The following is a 17808-nucleotide window of genomic DNA, read 5'->3' as shown; positions in this document are numbered from 1 at the left end:
TACATATCCTCACACATTATTATTATTATTAATATTAATTTATTACAGGACCAGCTCCCCTCAGCCAGTTAATATAGTAACCATGGTATAAACAGGTTTCTAGCTCTATATATTAGTTATTACATATCCTCACACATTATTATTATTATTATTATTATATTTAGAGGTTATTACAAACCCCTTATCATATAATAAATCAGCTATTGGGGGGAGGGGGGGGTCTTCCTCCCCTCAGTTATATTACATGGAGGGGGAGGGGCCAGAATACACCATACATTGTTATGACATACTTTTCCCCTCACGTGATGAGTGTTGGCTCCTCCCCCCTCGGGCGAGTGTCAGCTGTTAGCGCACATTGTGGGCAGTCACTCCCTTTGCCCTGTTCTCTTTAGGCTTCAGCCGGCGCGGTGACGCAGATGACGTGATGACGTAGCGGCGGTACAGGGGAGGAAGGAGGGCGGTGTTCCGTTGGTGCGTGTGTTTTTTTTTTAATGATCCTAGCGGCACGCGCAGGGTGTGGCGCGCTCTCTCTCCGTCTGCTCGGATTGAGTCCTCGCGGTCGCGCGCACGCCGAGCTGTGGTGACGCAAGCACGCACGGCCGCCTCCCCGGGCCAGTCGTGGATGCAGTGTGTGTAAGATGGCGGACTTCCTGCCGTCCCGCTCCGTGCTGTCCGTCTGCTTCCCGAACTGTGTGCTCAACAGCCGGGAGGCCGAGCAGCAGCGCAAGTCCAAGGAGATCGACCGCTGCATCTCCCGCGAGAAGCCGTACGTCAAGCGGCTGGTGAAGATCCTGCTGCTCGGGGCTGGGGAGAGCGGGAAGAGCACCTTCCTCAAACAGATGCGCATCATCCACGGGCAGGACTTCGATCTCAGGGCCAAGGAGGAGTTCAAGGCCACCATCTACAGCAACGTCATCAAAGGTAACCGGGTCTGGGGGCCACGGGGGGGCGAGAGGGGGGACTCGGTGTATAGCTCTCTGGGGGCCAGGGTGGGACCGCCTACTACAGAGCTATTAAAGGTACCTTTTATATGTGGGGCATAGGACCTGGGGGCCAGGGTAGGACAGCCTACTACAGAGCTATTAAAGGTACCTTTATATGGGGGGCACAGGATCGGGTGGCCAGGGTGGGGCCGCCTACTACAGAGTTATTAAAGGTACCTTTTATATGGGGGGCCAGGGTGGGACCGCCTACTAGAGTTATTAAGGTACCTTTATATGGGGGGCCAGGGTGGGACAGCCTACTACAGCGTTATTAAATGTACCTTTATATGGGGGGGCCAGGATGGGACCCCCTATTACAGAGTTATTAAATGTACCTTGATATGGGGGGCACAGGATATGGGGGCCAGGGTGGGACCGTCTACTACAGAGCTATTAAAGGTAGCTTTATATGGGGGCCAGGGTGGGACAGCCTACTACAGAGTTATTAAAGGTACCTTTATATGGGGGGGCCAGGGTGGGACCGCCTACTACAGAGTTATTAAATGTACCTTTATATGGGGGGCACAGGATCTGGGGGGCCAGGGTGAGACAGCCTTCTACAGAGTTATTAAAGGTACCTTTATATGGGGGGGCCAGAGTGGGACAGCCTACTACAGTTATTAAAGATACCTTTTATATGGGGGGCACAGGATTTGGGGGCCAAGGTGGGACCGCCTACTACAGTTATTAAAAGTACATATATATAGGGGGCACAGTGATACCATCTATATCGATCATAAAAGGGGTACAGCTTCTAGGGGCCAGGGTGGGACCGCCTACTACACAGTTATGAAAGGTACCTTTATATGGGGGGCACAGGGATACTCGGTCATAATAGGGGTAAAGTTTCTAGGGGCCAGGTTGGGACCGCCTACTACAGAGTTATTAAAAGTGTGTGTGTGTGTATATATATATATATATATATATATATTTTAGTGTAAAGATAGCACTCCTGTTACTCTACTTGTTTTATATTTATTGCTGACCAACACCAGGTCGATTATCTCTTAACAGGAGTGCAAGCATTGGATTTTAAATATATGGTGCACAGGGTCTGGGAGGCACAGTGATACCATCTACTTATGTCCTAATAGGGGTTCAGTTTTCTGGGGGGTCAGGTTGGGACAGTCTACTGAGAGTTATTAAAGATATATTAATATGGGCGGTTCAGTGATACCATCTACATCTGTATGCGTGGGATAAAACACCCTAATGGCCAGTGCCGGACAGCCTACTACAGAGTTATAGGGGGCACAGTAATTTCATCTACATCTGTCTTAATTGGGGTAACACTTTAAGGCCACAGGGGTCAGGGTGGGAAAACTTACTACATGGTTATTAGTACTTTCATATCGTGCTCAGGGCCTGGGGTGCACAGTTATACCATCTGCATATGTCCTGATAGGGGTACAGCTACTACGGGCAAGGGTGGGATTGTCTACTACAATGTTATAAAAGGTACATTTACATGGGGGAGGGGGGGGGCAGATCACAGTGATACATACCGTCTGTACTAATAGAAGTAAATCTTAGTTGGGGTCACATGGGGGCATGGGTGAACCGATTGGAGTTCTTACAGTAATTATTAGTCAATGTAATGCAGCTTGAGGGCCACAGGGGGACTGCCTGCAGGATGATTGACAAATAAGACTAATGTGGGCGTCTTAAGAATTTATAGGGATAGGTTGGGGTAATTTGCAGTATTTGTATGTAAAGTCATACTGTCTGAGGGCTACAATGCTTGGGGGAGGGAATATAACACAATGGTATACCCTCGCTGCTTCTTGCAGTGGCACAAGGGAGCAACAACTTTTTTGAGATCTGAGTGGATACTAACAGAAGGGCAAGTTTCTCTAAACTTATGTCCGCTCGGAGTTCTCAATTTCTGTTTTTTGTTACAAGATAACACAATATGCATTATACCAATCCTTTCTGGGGACCTCCGGTGCCCTGACAGAAATGTAGGGCTGTCGTCTGTAGTAATCATAGGTGCCAAATATTATAATATGTGACCATCTGGAGTTCCGTTCCCACGTTAAATACTGATTGGTGTCTGCAAGGACTCATGGACAGCGAAGGGAACTTGGTGCTATCATGTTAATGTTGAGACATGGCATTGAAAGTTGGTTGTGCACCCCTAGAGTGCCACTGGTCTTGTCATATGTACCCCAGAGTTGCTCAAGGAAAGACCCACTCTGTACAATGGAATGTATGCTCTCGGTGATAAGGGTGCTAAAGGGAAGTGCACCCGGAAAGGCCTGGATATGTACCCCAGCATTGTGCTGAAGGAAAGGACTGCTTGTTGTTTTGGCACCTAAGGAACTTTAAAGGAAATGTCTGTTCTGTGGCTCTTGGGATGTGCCCTTGAGTTGTACTACAAGAAAGACCTGCTATGACTTAAGAAGTTTACCGTAGCAGTGCAAAAGGGAACTTGGGACGTTTGACTCTGAATTGCTACATGACATTCTTGTTCTGGTTGGCGATTTGACATTATCTACAGCAACATTAAAGGTAACTTTGGGGTTCCAGGAAGCAAGGAATGCAGCAGCACCAAATGCCCGAAGAACTGTGGCTTGGAGTTAAAGCATTCAAACAGCAAAGAGACCTGTTTTCAGCTGTTTGTGAACGTCCACTGCTCAATCCTTGAGCTAAGAATCTATCACAGATTAGGGAAGCCGAGAACATCCAACAGTGTTTGTAATGAGCTACAATCTATATAGCTGGACTAGGACATTCATAGTTTAAAGTGCATTACAGAATTACACAAGGAAAGATCTGTAAGTCAGGGGTACCCAAAAGTAATGCACCCACATGTTGTAGAACTCCAACCCCCATGATGCTTCAGAATTACAAAGCATCATGGTAGCTGTAGTTTTAAAACATCTGGGAATCTAAGTTTTGGGAAACCTTCCTGTTAGTCTTTTGACATGCATCCTAGCAGTGGTGAAGGAATACACACCCTCTATCCTGTCTGTTGATCAGCATCCCCAGTGAATCATACACGCCAGGAGTGCTAAGTGAAAAAGTGCTGTTCCTCTGGGTAGTTTGAGGTGCACTGTAGCAGCACTAGATCTAATGTGTTATGCTATACTCACCCTAGTTGTGTTGAAGGAAAGGTCCATTTTGTGACTCTGGGACACATACAAACCGCTTTTCTACAGGAGAGTATTGTTCTGGTGCTTGTCACATTGGACCAATGAGCACATAGGAAAGGGCTGCTTCAGTATCTGTGGGGAAAAAAGGACCCTATTACGTGGACATTGAAATCAGTTTCTGTAAGGCATTGCGTAGAATGAGCACTTCACTTGAGAGCAGCTTCTAAAGTTAATGTAAAGGGTCGCTCCAAGCACCATGGCCACTTCAGTGGTTATGGTGCCTGGAGTCATGCAGCGTTTCATTGTTAAACACTGCACTTACAGCAATTAACCCCTTAACTGCTGAAGGTGTAACCCCACTTCTGGCAGCATCATTACAATGTTCCATGCTGGCTAATGCCAATTATGTGCAAAATTGGCATCTAATGCCAGCGTGCTGGTGCTTGACAGCTAGTGGAGAGCGACAGGGTTACTACAGCCAAAACCAGTGTTTTATGAAAACGCTGTTTTTTGATTGGGTTAACCCTGAATTGTCCTAATTAGCAATATACATAATCCAGAGTTGAAAACATATAAAAATGTACTAGTACACTTAAATGGCAGAGGGTGGGCACCGACACTGCTGAACACTTTAAGTGCATACTGTTGTCAACTCGGTGTTGATTATCCCCTTAAGAACTAAGCTTAATTTGTTTTACTTATGGCCAAATCAATTTTTGTTCTGTGTTCAACCGCAATTTCCATCTTTATTTGAATAATGCACACACCCATCTTGCATACAGTTTTTAAAGGGGGGGGGGGGGGGTGGGATGGCTTTAAATTTATGTGACATATAGATATATACATTCTCATTTATTATACAAAAAAATAACAAACATTAATTTTTCAGTTTTGGCAGTAATAATGTGCGCATAACTAGAGCAGCTTAAGAAATGTATTTAAAAATAAATGTATTTGTCCTTATTTACAGATTACATGATGTCTAGAATTTCAGTTTTAAAAATGGACACCAGGGGGGCTCTCACATGATGTATGTTTGAGGCGCCATTTTTTAACCTTTAAAAAAATAAAATAAAAGCATAAATGGTCTGTTAAAATTATATTCACTTTACTCTGCAACATCAGGAGTACAATACCACATATGTATACCTTTGCAAAGTAACAATTTAAATCTTAATCCCAGTTTAAATCCTTAATCAAATCTAAAATCTAGCTCTAAATCTCATAATAAACCTAATCTTAAAGGGACACTATAGTCACCAAAACAACTTTAGCTTAATGAAGCAGTTTTGGTGTATAGATCATGTCCCTGCCGTCTCACTGCTCAATTTTCTGCCATTTAGGAGTTAAATCACTTTGTTTATGCACCCTAGTCACACCTCCCTGCATGTGACTTGCACAGCCTTCCTAAACAATTCCTGTAAAGTCATCTAAAGTTTATCCTTCCTTTGTTGCAAGTTCTGTTTAATTTAGATTCTTGTTCCCAGCTATATTAATAGCTTTCTAGACCCTGCCAGAGCCCCCTGTATGTGATTAAAGTTCAATTTACAGAGAAGGAGATATAATTGTTTAAATGACTACTATAGGCACCCAAACCACTTCAGCTTAATGAAGTGGTCTGGGTGCCAGGTCCATCTAGGGTTCCATTTGTCTCCCTCTATCACCACCATGCTTTTTTGATGTATGAATATTCCATGATATTGGACATATAATGGACTCTTGTTGGACACTGATCGTATTTACCATCAAGAAACATGGCCGAAATGAAGCGTTTGCGTCATCACTGGAGGCTGGAAGGGACATTCCGAGAGAATACAACACTCCTCCATTTGATGTAATACCGGACGCGTACACGCCCCTGATTTACTTCCGCAAATGACGTCACACGCACGAGACGTCGTGCGTGATGACGTCATGATATCGGAAGAAATAACCAGCAGCTGCAAACTCCCACTAGTACGAGTGCCGTGATTGGATGTATCACGGGCGCTATTCTCCAATGAACTCCCAGTTAAGGATATTTAAACTTGTACCTAGCAGCACCTTGTATACCAATTGAAAAAGCCGAAATATATCGGCGAAACTCGTCTTGGACACTGGCACTTGAGTATACCGAATTTATTTTATTGTTTTTATGTATGATTTACAATAAATGTTAATTTCTTTTACCAAGTGGACTAGTGATATACTTATGCTGCTATAAAGAAGGGAACTGCCACCCTATAATTGACAGTATACCTGCTCACTTGGAGCCCAGTTATAGGCTCCTATTAAGGTGAGAAGCCAATTGTTATTTATACCTTAATATCCACCTTACCAAGGATTTCTACACCAGGGTCAGCGTTGCTTCCCTGTTCTTTCTATTTTTTGTCTCCATTTCGAGGTCTATCTGCATTCCTTGAATACCCAAAAGGACCTCAACATCACTTATATTATCTCCTGAATTCTACAGGAGTAAGTGTTTTATTTTTAAGCGCTCCACCTTTGCACTATTTTTTGCATGTTATTGCACAATAATGCTTTCTTTGTATACTATTCATTGTTAGTAGGTGTAAGAGTTCCTACTTTTGGTGTGTTAGCTACCATCACTATATTGTACATCATTTATCTCTTCTAAGCGCCTTTGAACACAGAACCCATACTTTTTCACTTTACCATCTAGGGTTAACCCTGCCTGTTGTAAACGCTATGTTTACATATGGGTTAATCCAGCCTCTAGTGACTGTCTCATTGACAGCCGCCTGAACCGCTTCTCACTGTGATTTTCACAGCGAGAAGACGCCAGCGTCCATAGGAAAGCATTGAGAATGCTTTCCTATGGACTGACTGCGCACTTGGCTCTTGCCGCGCATGCGCATTCAGCCGATGACGTCGGAAGGTGGAGGAGTCCCCAGCTGGAGAAAGGTAAGCGTTTAACCCCTTAAGGACACATGACATGTGTGACATGTCATGATTCCCTTTTATTCCAACAGTTTGGTCCTTAAGGGGTTAACCCCTTCCTCTCACTTGAGCCTGGCGGAAGGGAGGGGCATGAGGGTGGGGGGGGGGGGGCTATTAATACTATAGTACCAGGGAAAAGAAGTTTGTTTTCCTGGCACTATAGTGGTCCTTTAAGGTAAATTGCATCTGATTGAAAGTGAAACCATTTTTTTTCTTCATGCAGGCTGTGTCAATCATAGTCAAGGGAGGTGCAGAAACAGAAACAAAGTGATGTAACTCCTAAATGGCAGTGAAATCTGAGAAGCATGATCTATACACTAAAACTGCTTCATTAAGCTAAAGTTGTTTAGATGACTAGTGTCCCTTTAAGCCTAACCTAATTCTATTCCTAATTTTGACTGCCACTAGGTGTTTCTAGGCAGTAATGTTAACAGTGCCTTTGCTCTGAAAAGCCAGTCTTTACATTAGAAAGCCTTTAGGGACATGCTATACACACCAGAACTACATTAATTTGTTCTTGTTCTGGTGACTATAGTGTCCATTTAATCCTAATCCCAACTGTTTTTTCCTCTGATAATTTCTGTACTGATCTAAGTAAAGTCTGTGGCCACTACCATGGCCCAGGTGACTGGGAAGCTAGGGTTCCTGGTGTGAGCAGGGATTTAACCTTGCTCACATCGCATTGTAACAATGGGGATTGAAATCCCTGATTGCAGCGCTCACTTTGAACTTTGCAAACAAAGGCTAGATTAATCTGGGGCTACTAATTCTGGCCCTGGCTGATAGTGGGCCCCCAGGTATCAAAATATATTAGGGGTTCCATGGTTCTAGCAGAGCTTTAACACCTGCTGGTACATTTTACTGCATGATGGTCTATGCTGTCAGTGGGCATTAAAGCCCTGCACTGCGTGACTGCATAGACAGTCATGTGGTCCTTAAGTTGTTTGATCATTTTCTCATTATAAACCAAGTCTAACTTCATTTAAGAAGACCATCTAAAGCTGTGATGGCTAACCATGACACCATAAATTGTTTCTGGACTACATTTCCCATGATGCTCAACTAGCTTTTAGACTCTAAATGCTAGCTGAGCATCATGGGAAATGTAGTCCAGAAACAATTTATGGTTAGTTAGCCATCATTGATCTAAGTGCCTTAAATGCTTTAAATTGTCTTCCTTCGGGTAATTGTATGCAGCACTCCTTAATTTTGGTACCAAAGAGTTTAAGATGACTGCAGGAATTTAATTTGTATATATATGGATGTACATCCTTGAAGTACTAATGGAAATGCACAGTATAATTCCCTAAAGCAAAGACCACTATTGCATGCCTCGGGAGACGCTCCCAAGTAGTTCTAGAAGAGGCCCTTTTTTATGGTTGTGTGGGACTTCATCAATATGTATTCATTATATACTTTGAATATGTTTGAAAACGTCCAAACAATTTGGGTGCCATGTTACCGTTTGGAGATGTACGCTCCATGAATTCTTATGGAAACCCATTCAAAGCTTTCTAAATACTTACTAGGAGGAAACTATTGGCCTGTCTTGGTTGACTATTTATAAATTCAAAAGTTGGTATATATTTTTTTTCATACATCCATGCTTTTTGGGATAATTTTTGGTTGGATGCTCATTAAACCTGTAAGTGTGGCAAATTGAAAGTAAATTAAACAAATGGGTCTCAATACCAGTTTGGAAAATTTTGTTTAATTTGGCCTAAACCCTACAATGCCCTCGTAATTTCTGTGATCAAATGTAAAGTGAAGAAACCCAACTTCATGTAATCTTTCATGTTGGGCACCAGTGCCCAGTCACTCTAGAGGCTCCGTTGTGTGGCTGCTTTGCGTGAGGGGGTAAGGGCCCTCCTAATTTATACGCATTGATATATATGGGAATATTCACTATGTCATAGTTTATATACCATGATTTAGGAGCAGTTTTTCTATAATCTTGACCTAAATCATCCTAATCTCTTTAAATACAGTAAATACCAATTAGGTATCAGGTTGGCAGCTACAACATGAAGCCTGTAACAGCCACCAAATGCCAGTCTTCCTTTATTTACACATCCTACAGCACCCACATTACACACTGCAGCCCTAATTTCTCATGACACCTATATAACTACATGTTTTCACTATAGCAACATACATACCACGTGTTTCTGGAATGCACATCTGTGCTCTCTCCATATAACCGTTTACATCAAACCATGCTGTGCTAATAAATGGTTAAAAGGCTGCAGTATGGAGGACAAATACTGCATGGTGCATATTTTTCTTTTTCTCAACCTCTCAACCTCTTAACCTGTGCATCATTTAGAAATCTTATATATTCTTATCAGTGAAATTGTTAATTTAAAAAAAAAAAATCTTAATTTTCACAAAGTGACTCTATATCCGGTTATATAACCTCTGGATATCGGCTTTCTTTAAATGCCCATCAGAGCTATATTGCTGTCACAATCCTGGATACCTATGCATGCACTCTTTACCTGCCATGCTTTATGTATCTGCAGGAAGTCCTTTAGAACTGTACATGTTCTAGGTCTGTGAGGACACGCTGATTTTATTCTCTAAACTCCAGATTTGAGTCGATTTAGTGAAATTACAATGATCATGCTAAAATATCAATGTTGTGAATATGAAGAAGTAGGGACTTTGTGTTGCCCCCCACCCCCAAATCAGAGATGTGCGCCCAGTCTGCTGAATAAACCTCCAAACTGTGGGTTTTCCTGCGAGCAATGCAATATATGTAATCGTTGAGCTGTACGTGGTTATGGTATAGTGCAGTGATAACTTTTGCATCCTCGGTGCAGACTATTCTTCCTGTAATTCTCGCAGCTTTATATGCTGTCAGTTGTGGCTGCTTGCATCATATGTAGAATCTATGGTGACGCCATCCTTCCCGCGCGATGGCGGAGGTAATGCCTTCTCACTTGCCACGCAGTTCCTATTAGGCTTTCTGAACCTTGGAGCCCCCTTGCCTTTCAGTGTACCACTGCACCATAGTTTGCATGTCACCCTGGCTCTTAACAGCTGTGCAGGTATTAGTCATACATGTCTCAACAATGCTTCTGACACTCCACTGTTTTGAATCATTCATCAATGTGGCCTATTTTCTACTCATTCATCTTTTATTCATGCTAATCCGCAAGTCGTCTTTGTGGCCTGTAAACAGCACATTGCTTTTTGAGTTTACCAGTTCTTGCCGATCGAACTGACAGTCTTGCGTGGTTTCTTATTTGTCAGATTGATACTTTCGGAGGAAATGGCATTCAGCGTGCAAACGTACCTGTCCTGCGTCACTAGCAATCTCAAATAGCTAGCAGACGGGCCGTTTTCACAGCATTGCATTCAGGATGTGGTTACTATCCTTGTAACATGCGTTCTCTCTCCAGTCACTTGTTTCTGGGTGTGCCGGCCTGTAGACATCGTAGGAAATCCCCCCCCTAATTTAATGTTTTTAATTATCAAAGTTTTGGCTTCTTTTTGAAAGGATGTTTATTGTTGAAACTGAATGTGAAAATGCTGTGCTATAGAGAGATTGGCCTCCTGTTATATGGCTGTTTTGGGGATTTTTTGCTCCTCCATGCTATCCGTCTTTGGGTTACTTCATTGAGTTATAAATAGTGCACCTATTTTCCTTGTAACTTGTGTAAAGTCACTCCTCTTTATCCGGATTGTCTATTTAGGCTTCTATTTGTATTGGCTTCTAAAACCAATACACTTGTGCGTTTACATAGTATTAAGAGATTGTGGCTGTATCCTTCACAAACTGCATTTGTGTCGATTAGTGCTGTTTATCAAGGTAATCCCGGGCAAAGTGCCATGATTGGAGATACAAATGCATTTCATTGGTTTCCATAGGAATTCCACTAACATTGGCCCTCTGCCCTAGCTATGACTCTATTATATAACTGTGCATCATGGGTACTGCAGTTCTCATATAGCAGCCGTTATAAGGTTAGCTACCGCTGCTGCCTTATGTGGGTAGTCTCCAGCTTTGCAATGAAATGCAAAGAGAGGTCACATGATTTACTGCCAAACCACAGGAAATCATTAATCAGGGATTTTTCGTGTCCCTTTAACTTTTAGAGGTAAAAGATATGTTTAGTTTTGTGTTTTTTCTTATTGTAATTCTCATATTTATGAAGGGATTTCTCCCCCTCCCCCTTTGTGTCTATTTGTGGGGTTGCGTGGGTAAAAGGCAGTCACCGAGTAATGGAAGAATTGAGAATTGAAGCTGTCAGAGCATAATGGGGATTGAAGTCAATAATTGACTTAAACGTACATTTTCTTTTTTCTAAGTCAGTCAACCTTTTATTGTGAGCAGAGATAAGATAAATGGTGGCAGATCACAGCCTTCATTTGTTCTGTTTGTTTGGCGTGGGGCTTTATATTTTACTTGCAGCCTTCAGATCTGCTCCTTGTGCTATTATTATATCTCATCTGCTATTACTGTAATTACCGTCAAGTAGCTGCTGACCTCGTGTTTTATGTACAAATTTTATTTTTATGCTTTCTTTTGGTATTCTGGTAAAGGAAAACTCCTCCATAACTACCATAACATGAGCCTAAATATCACTACCAACATTTTATCAACATAAAAAAAATCAATCTAAATTCTTGTAGCAGCGACATTCAGTTACAGGTCAGTCAGGCTATTTTGAAATGAATCTCATTGCAGGGAAGAGATCCATTGTGAAAACGGATAGGATCCATTAAGCTCAATTTGGTTACCTAATGGTTGGTAGTGAGTACAGCAAACATGGGAATTGTAAATGGAACAGTCTGGCAACCATTACAACTTAATTGAAGTAAACGCTGGCTTATCTTTACAGGTTAAACGGTAAACAAAGTGTTTAACGAAAAAGTTCTGAATATAGCTCCATTTAGTTCTGCCTCTGTCCTTTATTTGTAAGAGATTTGTGAAACCGTACACAAGTCAGTGGTGCCACTGATTGGCTGAAAATTAATAAAATAATAGACACAAGCTCTAATTCCATCACAGTATGTCCCCCCCCCGTCCATGTTACTGGAAGTTCATAACGCCTCCGTGTTTAAGAAACACTATAGTCACCAAAACAACTTCAGCTTAATGACACCGTATTGGTGTATAGATCATGCCCATGCAGTTTTACTGCTCAATTCTGACATTTAGGAGTCAAATCACTTTGTTTATGCAGCTCCAGTCACACCTCCCTGCACATGACTTACACAGCCTGTAAAGAGTCATCTAATGTTTATCCTTCCTTTATTGCAAATTCTGTTTATTTTAAAATTTCTTATCTCCTGCTCTGTTAATAACTTGCTAGATCCTCCTGTATGTAATTAAAGTTGCGTATGTAATTTACAGAGCATGAGACAACTTTTAAAGCATGTTAACTTCTGATTGAAAATTAAACCATTTTGTATTCATGCAGGCTGTGTCAGTCACAACCAGGGGACATGGGAGGTCTGCATGGACAGAAACAAGTGATTTAACCCCTAAATGGCAGTGAGACTTAAAGCGGCACTGTCATGCCAAACTTACCTTTCTTTAATCGATTCCGCTTCTCTCCCTCTGTCAGGATCTGTTCTTCTTTACCATTTTCATTTAGGGCCCCGACCCGCCGCTCATGGGTGGGGGGAGGGAGGGGGGGACAATAGGTCCCCCTTATTGTTATTTAGGGCCCCCACTTGCCGCTCATGGGTTGGGGCTGGGACACACACACACTCCGGGGCCCTAAACAGTAATAGCACCCCCGAGGAGGAGGATGGCAATAGGCCCCCCATTTTTATTTAGGCTGGGGGGGGGGGGGGGGGGGGGAGGAGACTGGTCACTGTTTACTAGACGTGCCCCTACTGCATTGCGGATAGGGGCAGAATTTACTAATACTAAGTAATCTTTACTCAGTATTAGTAAATTTGTCTGAAAGGCCAATTTAGGTAGCTCCCTGATACCGTGGGAATCAGGGAGCTATCTACTAAGCGGCTGCCGCGGCACGAATAGGATCAGAGTTTTATTCATTCTAAGGAAATTTCGATCTGAACACAGTCCCGAATTGCATCCTAACACGAATGTAGGAACTGTTCTCATTCTGTTAAGACGAAATTCGGTAGTTTCACCGGCGTTCTGTCCTAAGAGAATACAGAACTGAAGTTTCGCGCAAATGTGGAAAATTTGCTCTGATCACCGGAAATTAAGTACACTTTGCTCCTCTTCTGGTCAGAAGAGGAATCGATTAAAGGACCACTATAGGCACCCAGACCACTTCAGCTTAACGAAGTGGTCTGAGTGCCTGGTCCAGCTAGGGTTAACCCTTTTTGTCTATAAACACAGCAGTTTCAGAGAAACTGCTATGTTTATAAGTGGGTTAATCCAGCCTCTAGCGGCTGTCTCATTGACAAGTGAGAAGACGCCAGCGTCCATAGGAAAGCATTGTAAATGCTTTCCTGTGAGACTGGCTGAATGCGCGCGGCTCTTGCCGCGCATGCGCATTCAGCCGAAGAGGAGGAGAGCTCCCAGCCCGGCGCTGGAAAAAGAGGTAAGTTTAACCCCTTCCTCTCCATCCAGCCCGGCGGGAGGGGGTCCCTGAGGGTGGGGGCACCCTCAGGGCACTATAGTGGTCCTTTTTAAAGAAAGGTATGTTGGGCATGACAGTGCCGCTTTAAGATGCATTATCTATACACCAAAACTCCTTCATTAAGCTAAAGTTGTTTGTGTGGCTATAGTGTCTCTTTAAATAGAATACCTATCTGAAACATGTAATGCATGACTAATACCTAACTGTGGGAAAAATGCAATTGAATGTATCTGTTGCTGTTTAGGGATATCTAAAGTTTGAAATAATGCTCATCTACACTGCTTTTTCATTACTTTCCTCTATACAGAACTATTCGGGGAGATAGTTTTGACTGTCAGAAGTGTGCGTTAGGTGTGACAGAATTGGGTTTGTGAAAATGGTAAATAGCTTCCTTATGAGTTGTAATTCTGATGGCAGGTTTTTGAAATGCAGTTTCCTGAAAATCCCATCAGATTGTGAAGATGTCTGAATGTAGGCATAGCTCATTGGCTTCTGTAAAGGAATCCTGTAGTTTGACCAGAAATGACTTATTTGCAGTGTGTGAGGGGGGTTGAACTTGGACACTGTTTGGAGAAGTAGAAGGGCTTGGCTGAGGAATTTGCTCCAGCACAGGTTCTCACCTGGCAGAGAGGGAAGCAAGTCTGATATATTTTCATCCTGTATTGCTTGTAATAAGGCAAAGTGGGTTAGCTCAGATTTGTGTAGTAGTGCATGGATGTAGTATTGCTGTGATATTAAACCAGGACTGGAATTAATATATACCTCACGGTACCCAACAATTGCTGGGTTGTGGTACACTGGAGATCTGTGCGAGCGTTCCCTGGATTCCTGTCATTTGCAGTTGCTTGGAGCTCCGTTTTTCAAACTCTGAACCATTTGAATAAATTTTTCCCCACTCCTTCCCATTTCAGGAAGAAACACACGGAACGGCCAAGAGCATTGTCCAGTCCCCACCCCTCTGCCCAATTAACCCGTAGCTGTCAGTGTGTGGGGACCAAAGTGGCTGGTATGAAGGCAGCTTCATGCAGATGTTTAAAAACAAAAGCAAATGCCAAGAAAAGGGAGAGACCAGCAAGAAACTGGAATGAAAATTACAACTTAACATATGTTTTTTGATTTATTTATTTTCTTTACTTTTTATTTGGCAGTTGTGAAAGTGTATGAAGTTTGTTTTCAGATCAGCTTTTTAAATGCTTTTTTGTTTCCTTACTTTTTTTTAGGTATAAGAGTGCTTGTTGATGCACGAGAAAAGCTTCACATCCCTTGGGGTGATCCATCCAATCAGAAGCATGGTGAGGTAATGATGGCGTTTGATACGAGGTCGGCAATGGTAGCCCATGGAATGGTGGAGACTCATGTATTTCTTATGCATATTGCATCAATAAAGGCATTGTGGGCGGACAGTGGAATTCAGAATGCCTATGACCGGCGCAGGGAATTTCAGTTGGTGAGTCTGATGTCACATATGACCAGTTACTTGAAAAATAAATTTTGCTCCTTGTCCTATGTGATCTGTTTGTTTCTGCTAAGTGTTTGCTGACTGCTTTCACACCTTGCTTGATTTTATATTGATAGGCCAGCATTTAATGACCTTGCTGTGTGCATAATGCTGGACCAAAGCCAAAGCCCTTATCCGTCTCCTTTCTGTAAATGGATTTTCCAGAATTGTATTAATTTTTCTGGTGGGGGGCCCGGAGGACACACTGATAATTATCTCAACGAATTCCGAGCCCTATCTGTTTAGATTGTATTTGGTTCCACCAGCTGATACTGTTGTCTTTTGTGGGAGTGGGTTGAGTGTATTGTTTGAGTGTTTTCTTTCATTGAATTGCCTGTTGATCTGTCCTTGCATAATGCACTCAAGGGTATTGGGTAAGGCAAAGAATCCTGCAGGAATTTAGAAATAGCATGGTATCTAGAACCCATGTATATTGTATGCTATTCAATAAGGAACCTTTTTTATTTTCTGCTCCATGTTCTTTGTATGTGTAGTATGGCTTGGTTAGGTCCTATATGTTCATCACACTGCCATATTTATTTTCGGTTTTCTATTGATATTACTGTCTCTCGTCCCAGTTATTCAAACCACTGCTTCTCTCCCCATTTGGACTGGCATATTGTGGTGGGGGGAGACCTTGAGGTCCACCATGAGGGGAGAGCCCCGCTTTAGTGTTTGTGGGAATGTAGAATGTAGTTCTTCTTTCATGTCTTTTGTGCGCATCCTAGTTCTGATCACAGGATGTGACCTCATGGTGGTTCCCAGTACTGTGAGCTTTAAAGTGTTAGATCTTCCGCTCCGAGCAAATGTTGGAGCCAGTGCTCTTTTATTGAGACAGTGTGGGAGATACCTTTTTGTTATCCCCAGCCATCCCATAGCTACGATGGGATTGTTGAACTTATTGGCGATTGGGACAGGAGTGTTGAGTGTTTTATAATTAGTAGCCATTGTCTATTGGGCGCGCTATAAATTACAGGGGTATATGGTCGGTAGTGCTGGTGGCAGGTGTTGTGCTTAAGAGTAGGAAACTGATGTGAGTGCATGAATTCCATTATCTGATGGCCTTTTTGCATAGTGATAGACAGGTTGGTTTATGTGTGAGATGGTAACGTGTTGCTTTCTGTAAAGCATGTTTTCTCTCTCACACAGGATGTGTATCTATCTACACATCCTGATCTCTGCTGTACTCTGACCTTATATGAGCCAAACACAGCTGAGTCCAAGCAGCACTCCTTATCTTTGCAATGTCTGGTTTTGTTTAACCCTTTCACATATAAATTAATTTGTTTCCGCTTACCATAGAGTAGGTCCCAGTACCTGTTTTAATTACGTTAAATGTGATTTTGTTGTCTTGCCAATCTACAGTTCAAGGATTTAAAGAGGATCAGCTGTGTTTTTAGAAAAGTGTTTCATTGAACAGCTTTGACTTGTTACTACTTTATCCTTCAAAAAAAAAAGCCCCTTTTCGTCCATATATTTTTCATAAAACTAAACTTGCATAACTCCATAAGCAGAGCGTTTGGTCAAAATAAAAAAATCCCCATTTTCTTGCCCAGTACATCTTTCTGCTGGGATCTGTTCTGTTTAAAACACCCCTGTAAACTCGATTCATGTTTACAGCAATGAGGAGTCCATCCTCGCTGCGGTCACAGGTGGATGAAGCTACCATCCTCCTATGATGGCCTCGTTCTTTCACCACATTTTTTTAACTGGATGCCAGGCTGGGCCTGTCCGGTCTTGTCTTTCATGTAATCAATGTGTTTTTTTTTTTTGTTTTTTTTTTTTTTAAATAGTTTATTTATTTATTTTTTTATTAAAGAAAACACTTTTTTTCACACAAAAAAGTACAACTTAATGTTCATTTAGCTGTTAACTTGTGCAATTATGGAAGTGACAGTTCCTCTTTCAATGGGCGCTCATCTTGTGATCCCAACTTGCATCGATTTGGGGAAATAGAGGACGCAATGCCATTAAAGTAGCAGGGATCAGGAGTTGGAGTCTGAGCAGTTTTTAAAAGTTTTTCTTTTTTACTTTGCTGGTATGTATGATAAATTAAAGCACATATATGTATCCTTAAAGAACGGTTACATTTAAAGCTCTGTTTTTCAAGCATGCTGACAAAATGTAATTGTACTAGTGGATCAGGGGAAAAACACATTTTTGTTTTTTTAATATTTTTTTTTGGGGGGGGGGGCAAGTTTAAACAGAGCCATTTGTTAAATGTTGGAACTGCTGCTTTTGTGTGCTGGGTTTAGTATTGCCCACCCCCCTGATGACATTATTGATGGATTTCCCTGATAAGCAATAACTATCCTTACTTATCAGTTGCCGTAATCTTTTGCTTCATTGCCCGCACCAATACTTTCTGCCATTTTTCACAAGCCTTGCACGTGGTTACCCTTGTCTGGCCAGCCTATAAATAGCCATTATGTTTTGAAAGGCTCCCAGAACCAGCCTTTTCCAGTGTGATGTTCAGTCTCCTGCATTTCCATATCATAGATTTGATCTACAAATAATGATACATTCTTTGTTTTTTGTGTGTATTCAGCTTTTCATTGGATAAGGAAGATGTTTGCATGGTTCTGTAGTGTAAAATTGTCTGCCTGTGCTATGACTCTGGCCTCACATTTATAAAGATGATTTATTACCTTCCCCAGTCAGCTGTAATCTGAGAGTGTAACTAGTGCTCATTGCTGGCCTAGTGGCAGTCTGTTTGGATG

General features: G+C 42.2%; 1 protein-coding gene across 2 annotated transcripts in view; it reads left to right on the top strand.

The window, feature by feature from the left end:
* The first annotated feature begins 590 nt into the window (after positions 1-590).
* GNA13 (G protein subunit alpha 13) overlaps positions 591-17808 on the top strand; it is a 598177-nt gene continuing 580959 nt past the window's right edge. For both annotated transcript variants that reach the window (XR_010090912.1, XM_063456116.1), the window contains exons 1-2: positions 591-921; positions 14811-15037. Coding sequence is in view for 1 of the 2 variants with exons in the window: in XM_063456116.1 (XP_063312186.1) it covers positions 639-921; positions 14811-15037 (510 nt within the window). In the remaining variant the exon portion in view is untranslated. The remainder of the gene's footprint in view (positions 922-14810; positions 15038-17808) is intronic.

This window comes from Pelobates fuscus, chromosome 5 (genome assembly GCF_036172605.1).
Source record: "Pelobates fuscus isolate aPelFus1 chromosome 5, aPelFus1.pri, whole genome shotgun sequence".
Taxonomy (NCBI): domain Eukaryota; kingdom Metazoa; phylum Chordata; class Amphibia; order Anura; family Pelobatidae; genus Pelobates; species Pelobates fuscus.
The sequence above is the reverse complement of the archived record's forward strand: the minus strand, read 5'-3'. Positions and strand labels throughout refer to the sequence as shown.